General features: G+C 43.4%; 1 protein-coding gene across 3 annotated transcripts in view; it reads right to left on the bottom strand.

Moving 5' to 3' along the window:
- RTTN (rotatin) overlaps positions 1-17,771 on the bottom strand; it is a 154,887-nt gene that overhangs the window by 8,221 nt on the left and 128,895 nt on the right. For all 3 annotated transcript variants that reach the window (XM_090039589.1, XM_090039590.1, XM_090039592.1), the window contains exons 42-45: positions 16,602-16,699; positions 13,220-13,297; positions 11,082-11,208; positions 1,069-1,271 (exon numbers count right to left, since the gene is read on the bottom strand). In XM_090039589.1, coding sequence (XP_089895715.1) covers positions 1,069-1,271; positions 11,082-11,208; positions 13,220-13,297; positions 16,602-16,699 — 506 coding nt within the window. The remainder of the gene's footprint in view (positions 1-1,068; positions 1,272-11,081; positions 11,209-13,219; positions 13,298-16,601; positions 16,700-17,771) is intronic.

Here is a 17,771-nt window from a genome sequence, read left to right as displayed (position 1 = left end):
TGAACTCGAGTTAACCCTTTCTTTAGATTGGGTTAATCTGATCTCAAACTAAGTTAGTGCACCAACTCTTTTGTTTGTTTGTTTGTTTTTTTGGGGGGGCAATTTAAGTCCTCTGCATAACTGTTCTATTGAGCCTATCCCTGGTACGGCCAATCTAAATATTATCCTGTATGTACCTAAAGAGTAAAAGTAACAAAATCTGAAGAGTCTGTCCAACTGTACTGTATTTCACTGTGTATCTATTGTTCCCTTTAAATTAAGATCCCTTCAGCTTAAACAAAAAAGTGGTAACCAAACATCTTCCTGAAGGTGAAGGGCTCTTATGAGCAGAGTACGGTAATATACTTCAGCCTTCTAGTTTCCACCTGCTTTTATAGCCTTCAAGGCTCTGATGCAGCAAAAGTTACTGGAAACTAGGAAAAACTAGCAACAAAGAATACCAGGGTTATACAAGAAGAGGAAACAAGATGGAAGCTACTTACCACAAGAAAGAGAAACATCCAAAGAGAAAGATGTTTGACAGGGACAAATGCAAAGAAGGGGAAGGAAAAGGCAACTAATCAGAGATGTGTGGCAAAGGAATGGGGGAAAAGAAGAACAGAAAAGAGCAGGAGAGATAAGCAAGCTGTGGAATTACTGATTTTCAAATAGGACAGAACAAGTATTGGTATATGAACGCATGACTATGTTCTCCTACTTGCCTCAGGAATATTATGTAAATTAGGGGAAGGAGGCAGCCCAGGAGACAATATAACAAGAGTTATTCCTACTTTGCAGTGAATTGAGAATTCCTGAATTTGATGCTTGCGAGAATAATCATGGAACATAACGATGTTATGCTTGCCACTTCACCATCCTTCCCCTGCTCAGTCGCATCACATTGAACCCAATTATATGCACATCAATAGCTACATTTGATTCATTGAGACATGCACATATACAAGTTTTTTTGTTGAACTCTGAACGCTCTGAACAGCCAGACTCATGACTTTCATAGTTCCTCTTCAGGCATCTACCAGCTTTCAGGGCATTTGAAAATACAGAAGCAAATATGTAACACCTACTTACCTTTTGAATCACACCTTTGCAGTCATGCGATACAGCAAGGTTGGAAAGAAGAGAAAAGACTGTTTGCTGAATTATGCTGTTCTCAGCTGCTGTTTGGGAAGCTAACTTCATGATGTTATACATAAGAGAGGTCGTAGGTGCATTTCTCTGTGTGCTCTGAAGTGCAGACAGTCTACCACTTGCCCAACAAAGAGAAGCACAACCTTAAAGGATGAAACATCATCATTAACACTTAGAATTTAACTGCTTTACAGTTGCGTAATTAGATACTGACCAGACCGAACAGAGACATGTCTGAGCTGTATATCACAATATCTATGGAAATCTGGTCCAAAGCACTAGGCTGGTAAGTCAGGACAACAAGGCTCTAATCCCAGCTCTGCTACAAGCAGAACAAGGTAATTTGTCTCTATCACCTGTACTTTGGGCCCCATTCTCTGCCTTTTCCATTTAGCCTATAACTTCTTAGGGGCAAAACCTGTCTGTTGCTATGTATTTGCACAGCACCCAGTACAACAGGGTTGAGCCTCTACTAGTTGAGGCTTCTCTTTGAGTCTGTTTTTCCCCCAAAAATACACTCATCAAAAACTGTAGTCTTCAATAAATCAAAATTATTCTATTAACACTGCCATAAAATTAAGAGATTCTAATCTCTAAGATATTAAATGTTCTCTGATCTCCTCTATGACCAATACATATTTTTGAATAAGAGCATAGTAAAAGATACTTTCAAATAGATATTTTCAAATACTGGGAAAAGCATGTATTCATACTGGTAGCAACATTCAGATTTTGATAGATGCAGGAAAACATAATTTCCAAAAGCATTTAGAAATCTGCTATAAATCAGGCAAGGCAAAAATAAAAAGGTCATAAACAGAGACCTTAGGATAGTTGCAATACTAAAGATCTTTTGCCTGGCCTGAAGAAATGGAAAAGTAGAACATGACATAAGAAATCAGTGGGAAGAAACAGAAACAGAGATACAAAGAATCAGTTACCTCAACCTTCAATGTCTTGTGATACAAAAAAAAAAAAAACACAATATTTCATCAGAGCTCAAAAAGATACAAGTCTGGCTAAAAAAAATAGAACATGAGAAATGACTATTGTCAGGTCCATAAATAATTTGGTGGCCTCAACCTAAAATGGGAAAAAATTGGGAACACATATGCAAACTTATATATATAAAACACCATTTGTAATCAATGGTCTTGGCTGTTCCATTGTTGCTACTTCTGCTAAAAATATTTCAAGTATAAACAATTTTCTTTTGAGCTGTAGCTAGAAGTTCTATTTCAAAGCACTGGAAGAAACATCATTCTTCAAAAACATGCTGTCTCACAAAAGTTGTGACAAAGTCTTACCTTAAAACAAGCAAACAAATTTTGGGGAAAAATAAATAAAAATGCTGTTTCTTTCAGCTATAAGAAAAAGTAACTCTGTAGTAGTCAAGCCTGAAACAGACCATTTTTTTTAATGACAAACAACAACAAATTACTATTGGGATTATAAATAACTGATTTTTTAATATTAACATAACATTAAATTATTTGTTAAATATGGTCATATAAACCAAAGCAAAATATTTTCTACATCACATCTAGAAAAGATTTCTAACCTTCTGACAAGACAAAAAAGGTACAAAAAGTTAGTTTTGAAATGAATTACTTTCTGGATTAGGAAATGTAACTGCAACCATACATGCACAGTATTTTTTTTTCAACGTTACTGAATGGCTTCTACTTCTCTGTATAAACTAAGGGTTTCAAATATCTGGTCCGCATGCTGGATGCAGCCTACATGAGTGGGTCATCTAGCCTGTGAGGCTTTTCATCAGGGTTGCTAAGGAGCTGGAAGGTACCTCAGAAGATCATCGAGTAAAGCCCCCCGCTCAAAGGGCAGGAAGTCAGCTGAGGCCATAGAATCCCAGCAAGATAAGCATCCAATTTGCTGCTGAAGATGTTCAGTGTAGGTGCTTGAACCACCTCCGATGGCAGACTGTTCCAGACCTTGGGGGTTTGGACAGTAAAGAAATTCTTCCTTATGTCCAGCCTGAAATGGTCTTGTAGTAGTTTATGACTGTTTGACCTCGTCTTCCCTCGTCGTTCCCCTAGATACTGGTGGTCCCCCTAGATACTGATAAACTTATAGGTGGCCATCAGATCACCCCTGAGCCTGCACTTTTCCAGGTTAAAGAGCCCCATGGCTCTCAGCCTGTCATTGTAAAGTCTGCTTTCCTGACCTCTGATCATAAGCGTGGCTCTTCTCTGGACTCTCTCAAGCTTCTCCACATCCTTTTTGAATTGTGGAGCCCAAAACTGGACACAGTACTCCAGCTGCGGCCTCACCAAGGCTGAGTACAAGGGGAGAAGGATATCCTGGGATTTGCTCGAGAAGCATCTATGGATGCAAGCCAGCGTTTTGGTCGCTTTACTAGCCACAGCATCGCATTGCAGGCTCATGTTCATCTTGTGGTCAATGATGACCCCCAAGTTTCTTTCTTCCATGGTGCTAACCAGCGTAGCACTGCCGAGCCTATAAAGATGCTGCAGGTTTTTCTTCCCAAGGTGGAGAACCTTGCATTTTTCGATGTTGAACACCATCAGGTTCTCGTCTGCCCATTTGCTGAGCCTGTCCAGGTCAGCCTAGGTCACCTGCCTGTCTTCTGGTGTGGATGCTTTGCCCCAAAGTTTGGTGTCATCAGCGAACTTGGCCAGTCCACTCCTGACTCCAATGTCCACATCATTAATGAAGATGTTGAACAATATGGGTCCAAGGACAGAGCCTTGGGGGACCCCACTGGTCATAGGACACCATGATGAGTGACTTCCATCAATTACTACCCTTTGGGTCTGACCACAGAGCCAATTTCCCAGCCAGCAGATTGTGGTGGACCCAAGGCCACAACTGGCCAGTTTCACCAAGAGGTGATCATGGGATACCAGATTGAAGGCTTTTTTGAAGTCAAGATATATGACATCAATCTCTTTTCCCTTGTCCAGGTGATAGGTCACCTGGTCATAGAAGGAAATGAGATTGGTCAAGTAAGACCTACCCACAACAAACCCTTGCTGGCTATCCCTTAGGATGTTGGCATCAGCCAGTCCATTAAGGATGGCCTCTTTAATAAACTTTTCTAAGATCTTCCCCGGGATAGAAGTCAGGCTGATGGGCCTATACTTAGCCGGATCCACTTTCCTCCCTTTCTTGAAGATCGGCACCACATTGGCCTACTTCCAGTCTTCGGGCACTACACCAGAGCGCCAGGAGTTTTCAAAGATCCGTGCCAGGGGCTGGGCTATGGTGCTCGGCAGTTCCTTGAGTACCCTGGCGTGTAGACTGTCAGGGCCAGCTGACTTGAAGGTATCCAGCTTCTCAAGATGTTCCATCATGAGGTCAGCATTAATGGAGGGCAGAGGATCTCCCTCACCCAGACCTCCCTGTCCTGTAGCGGGCACGGGCGTCCCATGGGACTGATAAAAGACCGATGCAAAGTACCCATTTAATAGGTTGGCTTTTTCCTGGGCGTCAGTTGCCCCATCTGGTTCAGCAGGGGTCCAATGCTGCCCTTGCTTTTCCTCCAGCTCCCCACATATCTGAAAAAGGACTTTTTATTGTCCTTGATGCTCGAAGCTAGTTGGAGTTCAGTTGCAGCCTTGGCTTTCCTGGTTTGCTCCTTGCAGGACTGGACCAGAGCACGGTAATCCTCCTTGGAGGTGAATCCCATCCTCCATCCTTTGTAGGCTTTCCTTTTTAGCCTCAAGAGGTCTGCTAGGTCCCTGGAGAGCCAGGGGGGCTGCTGTGCCCTCTTGCTGCCTTTCCTCTGAGATGGAATAGACTTAGCTTGTGCATTGAGAATTTCTCCCTTGAGGAGCAACCACTCTACTTGAATTCCCCGCTCCCTGGGGTCATGGTCCCTTAGGTCTTGATTGACAAGCCTCCTGAGCTTGTCAAAGTCGGCTTTCCTGAAGTCAAGGACTTCCGTGTTGCTGACTGACTTGTCAGCTTCACGGCGAATGGTGAAGGTGATCAGCTCGTGGTCGCTGTCACCCAACTTCCCATCAATCACTAGGTTGCCGATTAGGTCATCCTCAGTAGCCAGGACCAGGTTCAGCAGCACTTTGCCTCTTGTTGGCCCACAGACTTCTTGAGTCATGTAGAGGTCATCCATACACAAGAGGAAGCTTTGCGACTGCTCGGATTTTGCTGAGTGATCCTCCCACAAGAAGTCCAGGTAATTGAAGTCATTCATGACAACCATGGTCCTGGAGCATGCGGCCTCAGCCAGTTCCCAGGCAAACTCCTGGTCAAGCTCAGGACTTTGGGTGGGAGGTCTGTAGTAGACTCCTACCGTTGTGTCCCCGTGCCATCTTCCCCATGGATTTTAACCCAGAGGGTCTCCAATCGTCTACCCCTGTTGCCAATATCAGCTTGCAGGGACATGTAGCTTTCCTGAATATAGAGAGCTACACCCCTGCCCCTTTTATATACATGATCCCTCCTGTACATTGTATAGCCATCTATACTCGAGGTCCAGTCATGGGTGGAGTCCCACCAGGTCTCCGTTATCCCTATGACATCATAATTATTTGCATTGAGCAGGAGGACGAGCTCCTCCTGCTTATTCCCCAAGCTCCTGGCATTTGTGTACAGGCAGGCAAGTGTCCCCTTGGGGGCTCTTGCCTTGCCCACAGATTGTACTAGGGCTGGGGCAAGGGTGGGTTCCCATAAGTGTCTTGGCCTGATGGCTTTGCAAGTGTTGTTCAGTGGGCCATCAGTGGTGGTAGTCCTCCTGTCCACGACGGGCTTAGTTTAAAGCCTGGTGGAGCAGGTCAGTCAGTCTGGGAGAGAAGAGCCTCCTCCCATGGGAGAGAGGTGGAGGCCATCTCTTCCCAGCAGCTCGCTGCCTCTCTTGCCAAAGAGCGGGCTGTGGTCATGGAAGCCAAAGCCTTCCTGATGACACCAGCGCCACAGTCTTTGGTTGACATGGATCTTCCTCTCCCTCCTCAGCCCATAGCCCGAGACTGGGAGGATCGACGAGAACACCACCTGTGTCCACAGACCCTTTAGCACCGCTCCCAAATCCCTGTAGCACCTCATGACCCGGCTGGGAGCGCTCCAAGCAGTGTCATTGGTGCCCATATGAATAAGGAGCATAGAATAGTGGTCTGTGGGCTGGAGGAGTTTAGAGATATTCTCCACAATGTCCCGAATATGGGTCCCCAGGAAGCAGCAGACTTCCCGGGGTAAGGGGTCAGAGTGGCAGATTGTCCCCTCGGTCCCCCTCAGGATGGAGTCTCCCACAACAAACACCTTACATTTTGTCTGGGGAGAGCAGGGGCGGTAGCTGCAGTTAAGCCTGTGTTGCCTGTGGGAGCTGGCAGGCTCTGCTGGAGCAGCAAGAGCTGCGTACCTGTTGCTAAGCTCCGGTGGAGCAGTGGCCTTGGCGCGGCGGGCCTTAGGGCCCTTGACCACCTTGGTCCATGCCCCTGACTGGACAGAGTAAGAAGTCCCGGAGTCCTCCTTTGTCCTGGAGGGAGATGGTGGTCTACCCTCCAGCTCCTGGGGGAGAAGGGCCTGGCAGTAGGAGTCAATCTCCTGCTCACAGCCCCTGACGGCACGCAGTCTCTGGACTGTGGCCGGAGCTCCCCCAGCTGGTGCACCAGAGACCCCAAAAGGGAGCAGACCCCACACAGGGAGGTGGCCATGCTCCTGGCCGCCAGAGCCTGAAAAAGGGACAGGCAGCCTGCGCAGTCGAGAGCCTGGGGCTCCGTCTGCATGGAGCCTGGAACCATGAGTTCCATCTGGATGGCCATCTCTGAGGGGTCAGGGGGACCCTCAGGATGCGAAGTGTGCCAATCCATGTCATGCCTCTGGGACTGTCTACCCTGGGGGGTTTGGAGGCAGGATCTCGTGCCCTCCTGCGCAAACTCCACGCTAACTCATGCGCCAGCAGGCAAGCGCGCCTGTTTGCGCAGCCTGGTCGCATGGCTCCCTGGGGGGCTGGGCGAAGTAGGGGCCTGGGTGGGGCTTGACTCGGCTTGGCTCCACTCAGCCACCTCCTCCCACTCAGTGAGGGGTTAACCCCCTCCCACCATGGGCCCCGCTTGCCTCCGGCTGTGCTGGGGGGTCTCTAGGGGACTTCGGGGGAGTGGGGGCGCGGCAGGCTTTCACCTGCGTGTCTCTCACCACTGCAGAGCCACATGTACATGGCAGGAAATGCAATTTTTGGATCACACATTACATCCAACTGTGCCTTATGACTGGGGTAGGGGGTGGCCTCCCCTGCATCAGGAAGGAGCAGGCTTCCACACATGTAGGCCCAGGTGTTTCATGCACCACTGAGCCTTTGGGATCACAACAACTGCAATCCCATGGGCCTGGGATTTCATGCTGGGCATAGCGCATCTCTATGGCTGGGCTGACAAGGCTTCCAGCCACAGGGAAGACTCCAACACACGTGCAAATTAAAGCTCAATAGCAACCAGCTATTAGGTTAGTACACACTTTTGGGTTCTAATTTTATAGCTGTTTGGAACTTTTTATTGTGTGATAAGTACATTGCATGAGTAGCTGGTCTTAAGGTAACTGCATAATTAACCAGTTAATTGTGTGATACCTGTAATATGTAGAGGGGATGTAGTGCAATTGTTCAACTAAATTCATTGTTATATCTGAGAACGCCTTCACAAAAAATCAGAACATAGAGTTTCACACTGGGCATTTGGTTAGATGACCGGGGTTGGAATGGAGGTCCCTTCCAGCCCTACTTCTGGACGACTCTATATGACAAGCCTTTATTTCCTTTAAGCTGGGAAGTGGCAGCACACAATACTTTATGCTGCAAAATTTCATGCTCAGATTACATTTCCAACCCAACAATTAATTACTTTTGGTATTACACACTACACTTAACACATTCCAGCAGGTTGGATCCTAAGAAATGCTAATACTAAGTAAAGATAAAAATAGGCAATTTCATTGATGTTGCTTTATGAACCAATATCAACAAATACTTCTCTACTTCTACGACACATTCAGAAGTTTCATAGATTTCATAGACATTAGGGCTGGAAGGGACCTCGGGAGATCATCGAGTCCAGCCCCCTACCCAAAGGGCAGGAAGTTAGCTGGGGTCATAGGATCCCAGCAAGATAAGCATCCAATTTACTCTTGAAGGTGTTCAATGTAGGTGCTTGAACCGCCTCCGCTGGCAGACTGTTCCAGACCTTGGGGGGCTTGGACAGTAAAGAAATTCTTCCTTATGTCCAGCCAGAAACGGTCTTGCAGGAGTTTGTGACCATTCGACCTCGTCATCCCTTGGGGCACTCTGGTGAACAGACGTTCCCCCAGATTCTGGTGTTCACCCCTGATAAACTTATAGGTGGCCCTCAGATCACCCGAGCCTGCGCTTTTCCAGGCTAAAGAGTCCCATGGCTCTCAGGCTGTCATCGTAAGATCTGTTTTCCTGACCTCTGATCATGCGCGTGGCTCCACAAGCTTCTCCACATCCTTTTTGAATTGTGGAGCCCAAAACTGGATGCAGTACTCCAGCTGCGGCCTCACCAAGGCCGAGTACAAGGGGAGAATGACGTCCTGGGATTTGCTCGAGAAGCATCTATGGATGCACGCCAGCATTTTGGTCGCTTTACTAGCCGCAGCATCGCATTGCAGGCTCATGTTCATCTTGTGGTCAATGATGACCCCTAAGTCTCTTTCTTCTGTAGTGCTAACCAACGTAGCACTGCCGAGCCTATAAGGGTGCTGCAGGTTTTTCCTCCCAAGGTGGAGAACCTTGCATTTATCGGTGTTAAACACCATGAGGTTCTCATCTGCCCATTCGCTGAGCTTGTCAAGGTCAGCCTGGATCATGCTTTGCCCCAAAGTTTGGTGTCATCGGCGAACTTGGCCAGTCCACTCCTGACTTCAATGTCCACATCGTTAATGAAGATGTTGAACAGTATGGGTCCCAGGACAGAGCCTTGAGGGACCCCACTGGTCACAGGGCACCATGATGAGTGACTGCCATCAATCACAACTCTCTGGGTCCGACCACGAAGCCAATTTCCCAGCCAGCGGATCGTGGTGGAGCCAAGGCCACAACTGGCCAGTTTGGCCAAGAGGTGATCATGGGATACCAGATCAAAAGCTTTTTTGAAGTCAAGATATATGACATCAATCTCTTCTCCCTTGTCCAGGTGATAGGTCACCTGGTCATAGAAGGAAATGAGATTGGTCAAACAAGACCTACCCGCAACAAACCCGTGCTGGCTGTCCCTTAGAATGTTAGCCTGGGCCAGTCCCTCAAGGATGGCCTCCTTAATAAACTTTTCTAGGATCTTCCCCAGGATAGTGGTTTAATGGAGGCTAGATGTATACCTTGGGGGCCAGATGTACACCTTGCTGGGGTTGTTTGACCCCAGTACTCTTTCCTGCCATGGCAGGGGGTCAGACTAGATGATCTACTCAGGTCCCTTCTGACCCTAGAAACTATGAAACTGATGGGGAGAGGAAGATTACGTGATTAAATTAAAACCACATTCCTTTACAAGCAAACAAAAAGAAGCAATTTTTTTTTTTGTAACAGATGCACACTGGTCAAGACCAGAAGAGACCCTTGGATGATTCAGTGCGACTTCTAGTTACCATAAACCATTAAGTTTCCCACAGACACTCTCATATTCAGCTCAACAGGTAGTATTTGGCTAAAGTATTGCTTCACATTTTAAAAACTGGAGAGGACAGAGAATAAAAAGGCTTGAAAATAACAAATGCAGGAGTCTCTCTTATAGTGAGAGACTTTGAGAGCTCAATCTGTTTTGTTTCCACACTCTAATCAAATCAAGTGTCCGAAGTACCTTTTTGAGGAGAAAATATTGGGGAACTATTGGGTAGATACTAATAGGATTCAATAACTAGAACCTGGCCACCAGATAAATTCATAATTATAAATAATTAAAGCACAATTTATTAACTGTGATGGTGATTAACTTGCCAAACAAACTCTCAAGGAAAGTAGGAGATTTTCCATGCTTGATGTCATCAGATCAAGAATGGAGGCCTTTTTAGGAGATGCCCTTTAATTAAATAAGTTACTGGGCTTCACTTGGGTCAAATGAGTAAAATGTAATAGTTACACTGGATCAGGGGTTTTCAACCTTTTTCAGTCTAAGTGTCTAAGCACCCCCAGCAGCTGGATGCCAAGTGGGGAGGCAGGAATTTCATGCGGGCACGGAGCACTGCCGCCTCTCAGGAGCAGGGCCAGGGCAGGGCATGGAAGCTCTCTGGGCTAGGGTGAGGGCAGTACTGCCCCCTGCGGTGCGGAGAAACTCACTGGGCTGGTGTGTGGCAGTAGTGGCCACTATGTGTGAGCTTCCATGCCCTTGCTCTGCCCCAGCCCTGCTCCTAGGAGGCAGTGGTGCTCTGTCCCTGCCCACGCGCACCCCACAGGACTGGTCCAAGTACCCCAAGGGGTACACATACCCCCAGCTGACAATCCCTGCACTAGATGATCTGATTGTTTCTTCTGGTCTGGTGTTCTTTTCTTAAACACCAAAGTGAATAACTTAAAATGCCACGTTTCCAGTCTTTCAAAAGTACAAACTTCATGTTGACACTTGAGTATGTTCTGAATAAAGGCTCATTGCAACTATTCTGTCACGCAAGTAGTATTTCCACACAATACATTACAGTGTTGTCGGACTATTGAGATTTTGATAGAGTTCAAGCTTGGCTAAAATTTTATACTCGTCTTGAAAGAATAAAAAACAACAGTCATTTCCCTTCAAAAGACTTGAAATAGGTACCCAAGGTAAAATCCTAATCCCATTAAAGTCGACAGCAAAAGTCACAAGATTTCACTTACTATCTTTTTCCTTCCTTAGGAAAAACATACAACCTTTCTGACATTAAAACTTATAAAAGTATTTCCCCTCTATGTATCCGTTTCCACATTTATTAAATTTGATTAAATGATTTTGTCACGTTATACTGAAATGTGACACACTTACCTGCTGGATGGTTTGCAGTGTAGACACAAAGCAAATGCAGACCTATTTGCATTAAGGAATCATCCATTAAAAACCATGGCCAGAGGCAGTGAAGAAGAGGGACAAGGTGAGCCTCAAGTGCGACTGCCTATCAAGAAAATGAGAAGGACATAGTACAATCTTGAATACCATTTTGAAGAATTATGTATTAAAGGATAACACTTAAAAATTCTTTCCTTTTCTTTACACATGAGAAGTTGTTACTAGTATAAGTGAAGATTTAAAAAAAAAAACATTTCCCTCAGACAGTTTCTACCTTACTTTGTTACTTTAAATAGCAGTGGAGCCAGAATAGGAACCTCTGGTTCAACATGGAAATGTTTCCTCAAGAAAGTTTTTTCAAATGAGCATTTGAAGATTTGACTGAACTTTGCATGAACTTTGACTCTATAAAATTGTCTACAACAATACGTGCTGATATGTGCCTATCAGAGCCCAGATGCTGAAATAGTTTACACTGATTTGGTAGTAAGTTCTCAGATAGATACTTTTAAAACTAAAGGTTGCTTACTAGCAACTAAATATATTGCTTCTGTAAATCTATATTTACAGTCAATACTTCCTAGAAAGCAAGTTTGTTGCCTACAAGTGAAGTTCTTGGGGAGTAAAGTTTATACTACACAATTAATGGCTCCAGACCCTGTCATATTGAAATATACTATGCTGCCCTGCATGTCTCCTTACTAAGCCAGTAGTAGCATCTGCACATAGTGCTGGCACTGCAATTGAACAGTACAGACAAAAGCAGGGTTAAGAAGAGCACAGCCTCATTTTATAAATTGTCAAACAAGTGGTACAGAACTTCAATTTTAGGCAGTAATCTTCCTTTCTCCATCAATAAATTATCTCTTCAGATTTCTGATGAAAGAGATTAAGAACAAAAAATTTAGAAGGAGAAGGTAAATGCTAATTAATCATCTGATCTAGTGCCTGGGTTACTGGCAGAGAAAGAAGGATACTAGCCTGCACAAACAGCTACATCTAGTTTTCTGACAGTGGTATATGTCCATTTAAGGATTGTAGGGTTCAAGCCTCATCATAAGTGGTTGAGGTCAGGCACAATATAGACTACTTTACAGCATTTATAAAGAAGCTGTTACCCTATAGGTTGCAGTGTAGCACCTCTTGCTGCATTTCTAGCATGGGTTCTTGCAGTGCACTGCCCAAAGGCAGCACAAGGTGTAAAACCAGTCCCATGACAATGGAAATGATGAAGAGACCAAGTGGAGTGAAAATTCATGAAAGGAGTGAGGGTAAGGAATTATGAACAAGAAAGGAAGAAAAGTAGTAAACCAGAGACACAAATGTACCAAAGTTCAAGAAAAAGGAGCTGGAAATTAAAACATGACAAAGAGGAGAATAAAAGAGAAATTTTAAAGTACACAGAAGTTAAATGAAAGGAACTGAGGTAGGGAAAAATGCCAGAAAGAATGCAGACCCATGAGCAGGAAAAATGTTAAAAGGCAGAAAAATAGCCAGCTCCACAAGATCAGGGTAGAAATTGTTATATGGTAAAAAGTAAAACGCACTAAGAATATATAGGTGAAAATGAACAAACTCCTCTCTTTGCTGTAGTCAGTTTAGTTGTTTTTCCTTCAGAAAGGGTAGAGGAAATAGACTGGATGGAGAGGAGAGATGGAAAGAAGTGGCATTTGCTAAGCTTGTAAGCCTCTCCCTCATGTACCTTGCTGTTCTTTTCCATGCGTTCCTACATTATCCATTTTTTCCACTTCAAACATTTGATTTTTCTAACAAGGGCAAGAAAGAGAAGGGAAGGAAGCAGGAAAAGGGTATCTAGCACATGTAGCACCACAAACTTTTGGACAACTTGCTACAGATATTCAGCATGTTATTTGTCTCAAAAATTGTTGGAAGAAGTTTGTATAAAGTTGTTTTCCATGTCATAGTTAAAAGTCTAACATATGCATAGAATATGCTCTGTTTTAGGTCAGTGAAATTAAAGCTTTTTCACACAGGGCTATTTAGCTGAGCTTTAATCAACATGACAACAGTTGATATTGAACAAACTTGATCTTTATTCTTTAAAACAGTTAACTAATTGCATGCGATCATACCAGCTATGTAATATGACTACTTACTTTGCATTCTTCATTTCTGTAGAGGCAGTTTCTTAGAAGCTGCATGGCACCTTTTAATTCTGTGATAAGGCTGTCCTTCTGTATAGACAAAAATATTTAAAGCTTTTCAGTATGAAAGGACTATTAACTTTGTATATAAAAGCAGGAATATTCCAGGGATCAGGGTTTTCATCTGAAAGTTAAGGGGAACAGGGTTTAGGTACCTTCTCTACCACAGACTTCTCGTGTTATATCATACTTAGCCTCTCAGCTTCCTAACTATAAAATGAAAAGAACAGTTTTTTTCTACCATGAATGGTATAGCAAAGAAAGACAGTAAAAGACTGAAAGGTGCTCTGATACTTGGATTCTAAAGTAGAAGGGGGGGTGGGATTTAACAGATAAGTATACAGCACATCTTGCTCTCATGACCACTCTTAATACAAAGGCACTTCAATCATACCACCATTTAGGACACTGACATGCTAACCACCTGTGAAAGATGATCATAGTTCTGGGAGCTCAACTACCACAGAAAGCTATTTCTGTTCTCTCAAGCATAAAAGGAAGAGAGATAAAATAGGGTTCATGCTTCATCTTAAAGTGCTACAGTAGTACTTGATTTTAAGTTGTGTCATCTTTGCCAGTATTCAATGATAAAAATGAAGTTTTACTATCACATAGCTATGGGTGGATGAAGTGGACGGAAATATGCAGGTTATGTTTTTAAGAGATTGTTGTACCAAGTTTTCGTCTCATTTTTCATAGGATCACAGGAAAGTAGGGCTAGAAGGAAGCTCACAAGGTCATCTAGTCCAGCACCCCACTCATGGCAAGAAACACCTCTAACTATCCTCAGAGTCAGTCAGAAAGATTCTTCTCGTCTCCAACCTGTATTTTCTCTGGGGCAGCTTAGGTCCATTGGTCTTAGCCCTGTCCCATACAGCCACAGAAAAAAGGCTCAGCTCCATCCTCTCTATAATTGTATTCTAGGTGTTTGAAGACCATCATCAACACCCCCTCCCCTTCTGTCTTCTTTTCTCTGTACTAAATAACCTTGCTCTTTCAGCTTGTCCTTGTAAGTTGTGCTTTGGAGGGCCCTAATCATTTATGTCGCTCTGCACTGAGTTTTTCCAGTCTGTCTACATCCTTCTTGAAGCATGGGGCCCAAAACTAGACACAGTACTCCATGTGAGGCCTCAGCAATACTGAAGAGAAAGAAAGAATCCCTTCCCTTGATTTGCAAGAAGAGACACTGCTGTTAATACAACACAGTAAATTGTTAGTCTTTTTTGCAACAAGAGCATTCTCAGCTCATATTTATCTTATAGTCTACTATAAACCCCAGGCACTTCTTTGCAGTACTACAGACTACCAAGTCATTCCCCTGTTTGTATTTGTGCATGCAACTATTCTGTCCCAAAAGCAGCACTTTGCATTTGTCTTTGCTGCATTTCATCTAGCTCATTATACGAAATACACTAAAACAGCCAATGAAAAGTTGCCACACAATTCTATAGGGACTATGTAACTATATTTAAATAATAAATCCAATCTGCAATCTGCTTTGCAAATGCCACATTTAAAATGAGCACTGTATGGATATTATTGACAACTGGCTTAAACTGTCTGCAGGAAAAGGCCTGTTTATAGCTTTTTCTATCTAATTAATGCTCATTTCATTGTTACTCAGAGCACACATAGCCTGTGCTCAGGTGTCTGCACCTCATTTAGAGTCATAACAATAGGTGCAAGGCATAGAGAGCCTTGCTTCTAGTAGCAGCCTTGAAATGGACAGGATCTAGCCAATTGCCTGGCTGCTATTAAAACACAGACACTATTTCAGATGGGCCACAAAGATTAATCATGTATGTATTTCCTGATGGCCAAATGAACCTGCTATACACAGTTTAAACTCTATAATGCTCAGCTGAAATTTTGTTTGGTTTATTGTATAAAGCAGGGGTCAGCAACTCTTGTGCAGGAGAGATCTTCTTTGTTGAAAGAGGAAGATTTTCTCCCAGATCTGGCACATTTCCTGTGAAAGAAACTGCATGAATACCTGTATCCTTCCAGTTTCTAGAGGGAGAGAGGCATTTCTCCCACTAGAAATGTAACAGACCAGAGAAAGGGGGTAGTAAAGTTCCTGTAATAAAGTAAAAGAGAAACAGAAGGAAAACAGTATCTACAATAGATACTTTTATGTTCACTGGCTATGCAAGGAGACTGGATGCAAGGGGTAGGGAAATATTCAGGGAGTGGGATTACGGGGGAAATTGTGTCTTGATAGTGAAATTGAACAGGAAGTCTAGGATTAGCTGGCTAAGGAGAATGGAATAAAACAAATCTGGGCATCAGATGTTGATTGGGCAAGTGTGGCGAACAGCAATGCACTACTACCTGGGGCAGGTAAATTAGGGTCACACATGATCAGGTTGGAGGAGACTAGATAGAGAGAGTCAAACTTTGGTTGAAATACACATAATATACTGAGCACATGAATATATCCCTTTTAGAACCTGATATCAAATACAAAATTCCTGTTTTCAAGTTTTTTGCTATGAGAAAAATAAGTGAAATCTAATGTCAGTGTGTGTGTTATCACCCGCTAGTACTGGTTCATAAAGAATGAAAGCCAACTCTTTCTCTCATAGCTCCATCAGGTCTGTGAAGTGAAGCTAAAGGCTCCAATCCTGACTATGACCCATTCTGTTATGATGATGCCACAAGAATTTGGGATGTGGTTTTTTTTTCCCCATTTTGTTATTTAACATGCCTCCATCCCCAATTCCCCTCCCACTCCAAAAAAGAAAAAAAACTTAAGAAAATTGCATGAAAAAAATAAATTGAAAGATTGCAAAATCAATTCTTCAAAAGTTGGAAAATTCCAGAATGATTGTGGAACCTTAATTTGGAACCTATTGCCATGCATTATGATGGTCTTTAATTTCATGATTACATACAGGGGTTTTTTTGTTAGGCTTTTTTTAAGCAGGAAATCTGTCTTATGCTCTGTGCATGATGGAAATGCTTCTTGGATTAGCCATGGGTGTACTGTAAAAAAGTTGGTGGTAGCTCCCTTTCATTATTTGTTGGAAGGTCTTTAGGAAATGAAGCAGGTGACTGCAGAATAAGGAAAGATTTCCACTTTCTCAGACCAACATTGAGCTGTCTTAAGTGAATCACACTCTACTTTTCCTTCTCAAGAGGTTAAGCAACTAAAATTAGGTGACAATCAGAGGTCCATCTGAGTTCCTTCTCTCTATAAAGATGCAGGTGTTCCATTACAAAACAACTATTTACCAACTATTCATTTTCAAGAAATTATATAAAAAGACTAATCTGCACAAATGCCTTCTACAATTACAATCGTTTATTTCAGCCTGATAGATTTTAGAGTTACCTTCTTCTTCTGTGTGGGTTTTCCAGGCCTTAGGGAATCTAGGTTCAGCTGCGCATGAATGCGCTTCATCTGTTTGATGCAGCTGTCTATGAGGTTAGCTGAAAGACAAAATCCCTACATGGTTTATAACAATATTCACATTCAAAAGTACCAAATCATGCCTGTGAGAGCGTAAGGTATTTTATTTCAAAACAACTTTTCAATTATTTGTTTCCACATAGCAATTAAGGTTCTCTGTATGAGGGAAATAAAATGAAAGAGTAAAATCTAATTCATCTGGTTACTCAAGACATCCAGGAGTATAGAACAATTCAACTGGCAACCAAAAATATTAATTTATCTTCAATACCGACAGCCAATTTGTAAATGCATTAATAAAAAATGAACAAGGGTCTAGTAATCCACCAATCAGAAAAGGCCACGAACTGTTGGAGAGTAGAATACCTGTTTGCATTCTCTCTGCTACTGAATACATGAGTAGAGGCATGTAGTCTTGCTACAAGATTAGCTTTCAGTTTTTTCCCTTGGGAAACCCCCCCCCCCAAATCTGTGTGGCACACATTTTCTGAGAACATTTTTTATGTGTTAGGTGTTAACGACTGTACTTGACCTAACAGCAGTGGGTACATAATGCAACCTCTTATATTTTATATATAGAGTGCTCTTCATCTCAAAGAAATCTAACAGTGCTTCACAGATTTCAAGTGTTATCAATCTATTGCAATAAAAAGGAAAATAAAGATAAAAGAATTATGTTGTTTACCTACAAAGTACAGCCAAGCTACCTTTGGGATGAACAGTGACAAACTCTGTAATAGCATATAGAAATACTATGCAATGGTTTAGGGCAATGCATTAATAACATTTATTATTACTAATCTTTGAGTTCCCCAACAAAGTACTAGATCCTGCTTTTTCCCCAGCACCCAGCAGCAGTTTCTGCCGAGCCACTGCTGCTTATCGAGGCTGGGACAGGCAGATCCGGAGTGAGTGCTGCAGGGACCCCAACCCCCCTGCATGGGGCAGGTTGGGGCTGCATGCTCAGCCCAGGGCTTGGGCCCTGCCTGGGCAGGACCTGTTTAGGCAGGGGGAGCAGCAGCTGGAAGGAGCCATCACTGCCAGGGCTGCTGGGAAATGTAGTTTGGCTGTGGAGCCACCCCAGCCCCACTA

Source organism: Crocodylus siamensis, chromosome 3 (assembly GCF_052110815.1).
Source record: "Crocodylus siamensis isolate JL-2025a chromosome 3, ASM5211081v1, whole genome shotgun sequence".
Lineage (NCBI taxonomy): Eukaryota > Metazoa > Chordata > Crocodylia > Crocodylidae > Crocodylus > Crocodylus siamensis.
The sequence above is the reverse complement of the archived record's forward strand: the minus strand, read 5'-3'. Positions and strand labels throughout refer to the sequence as shown.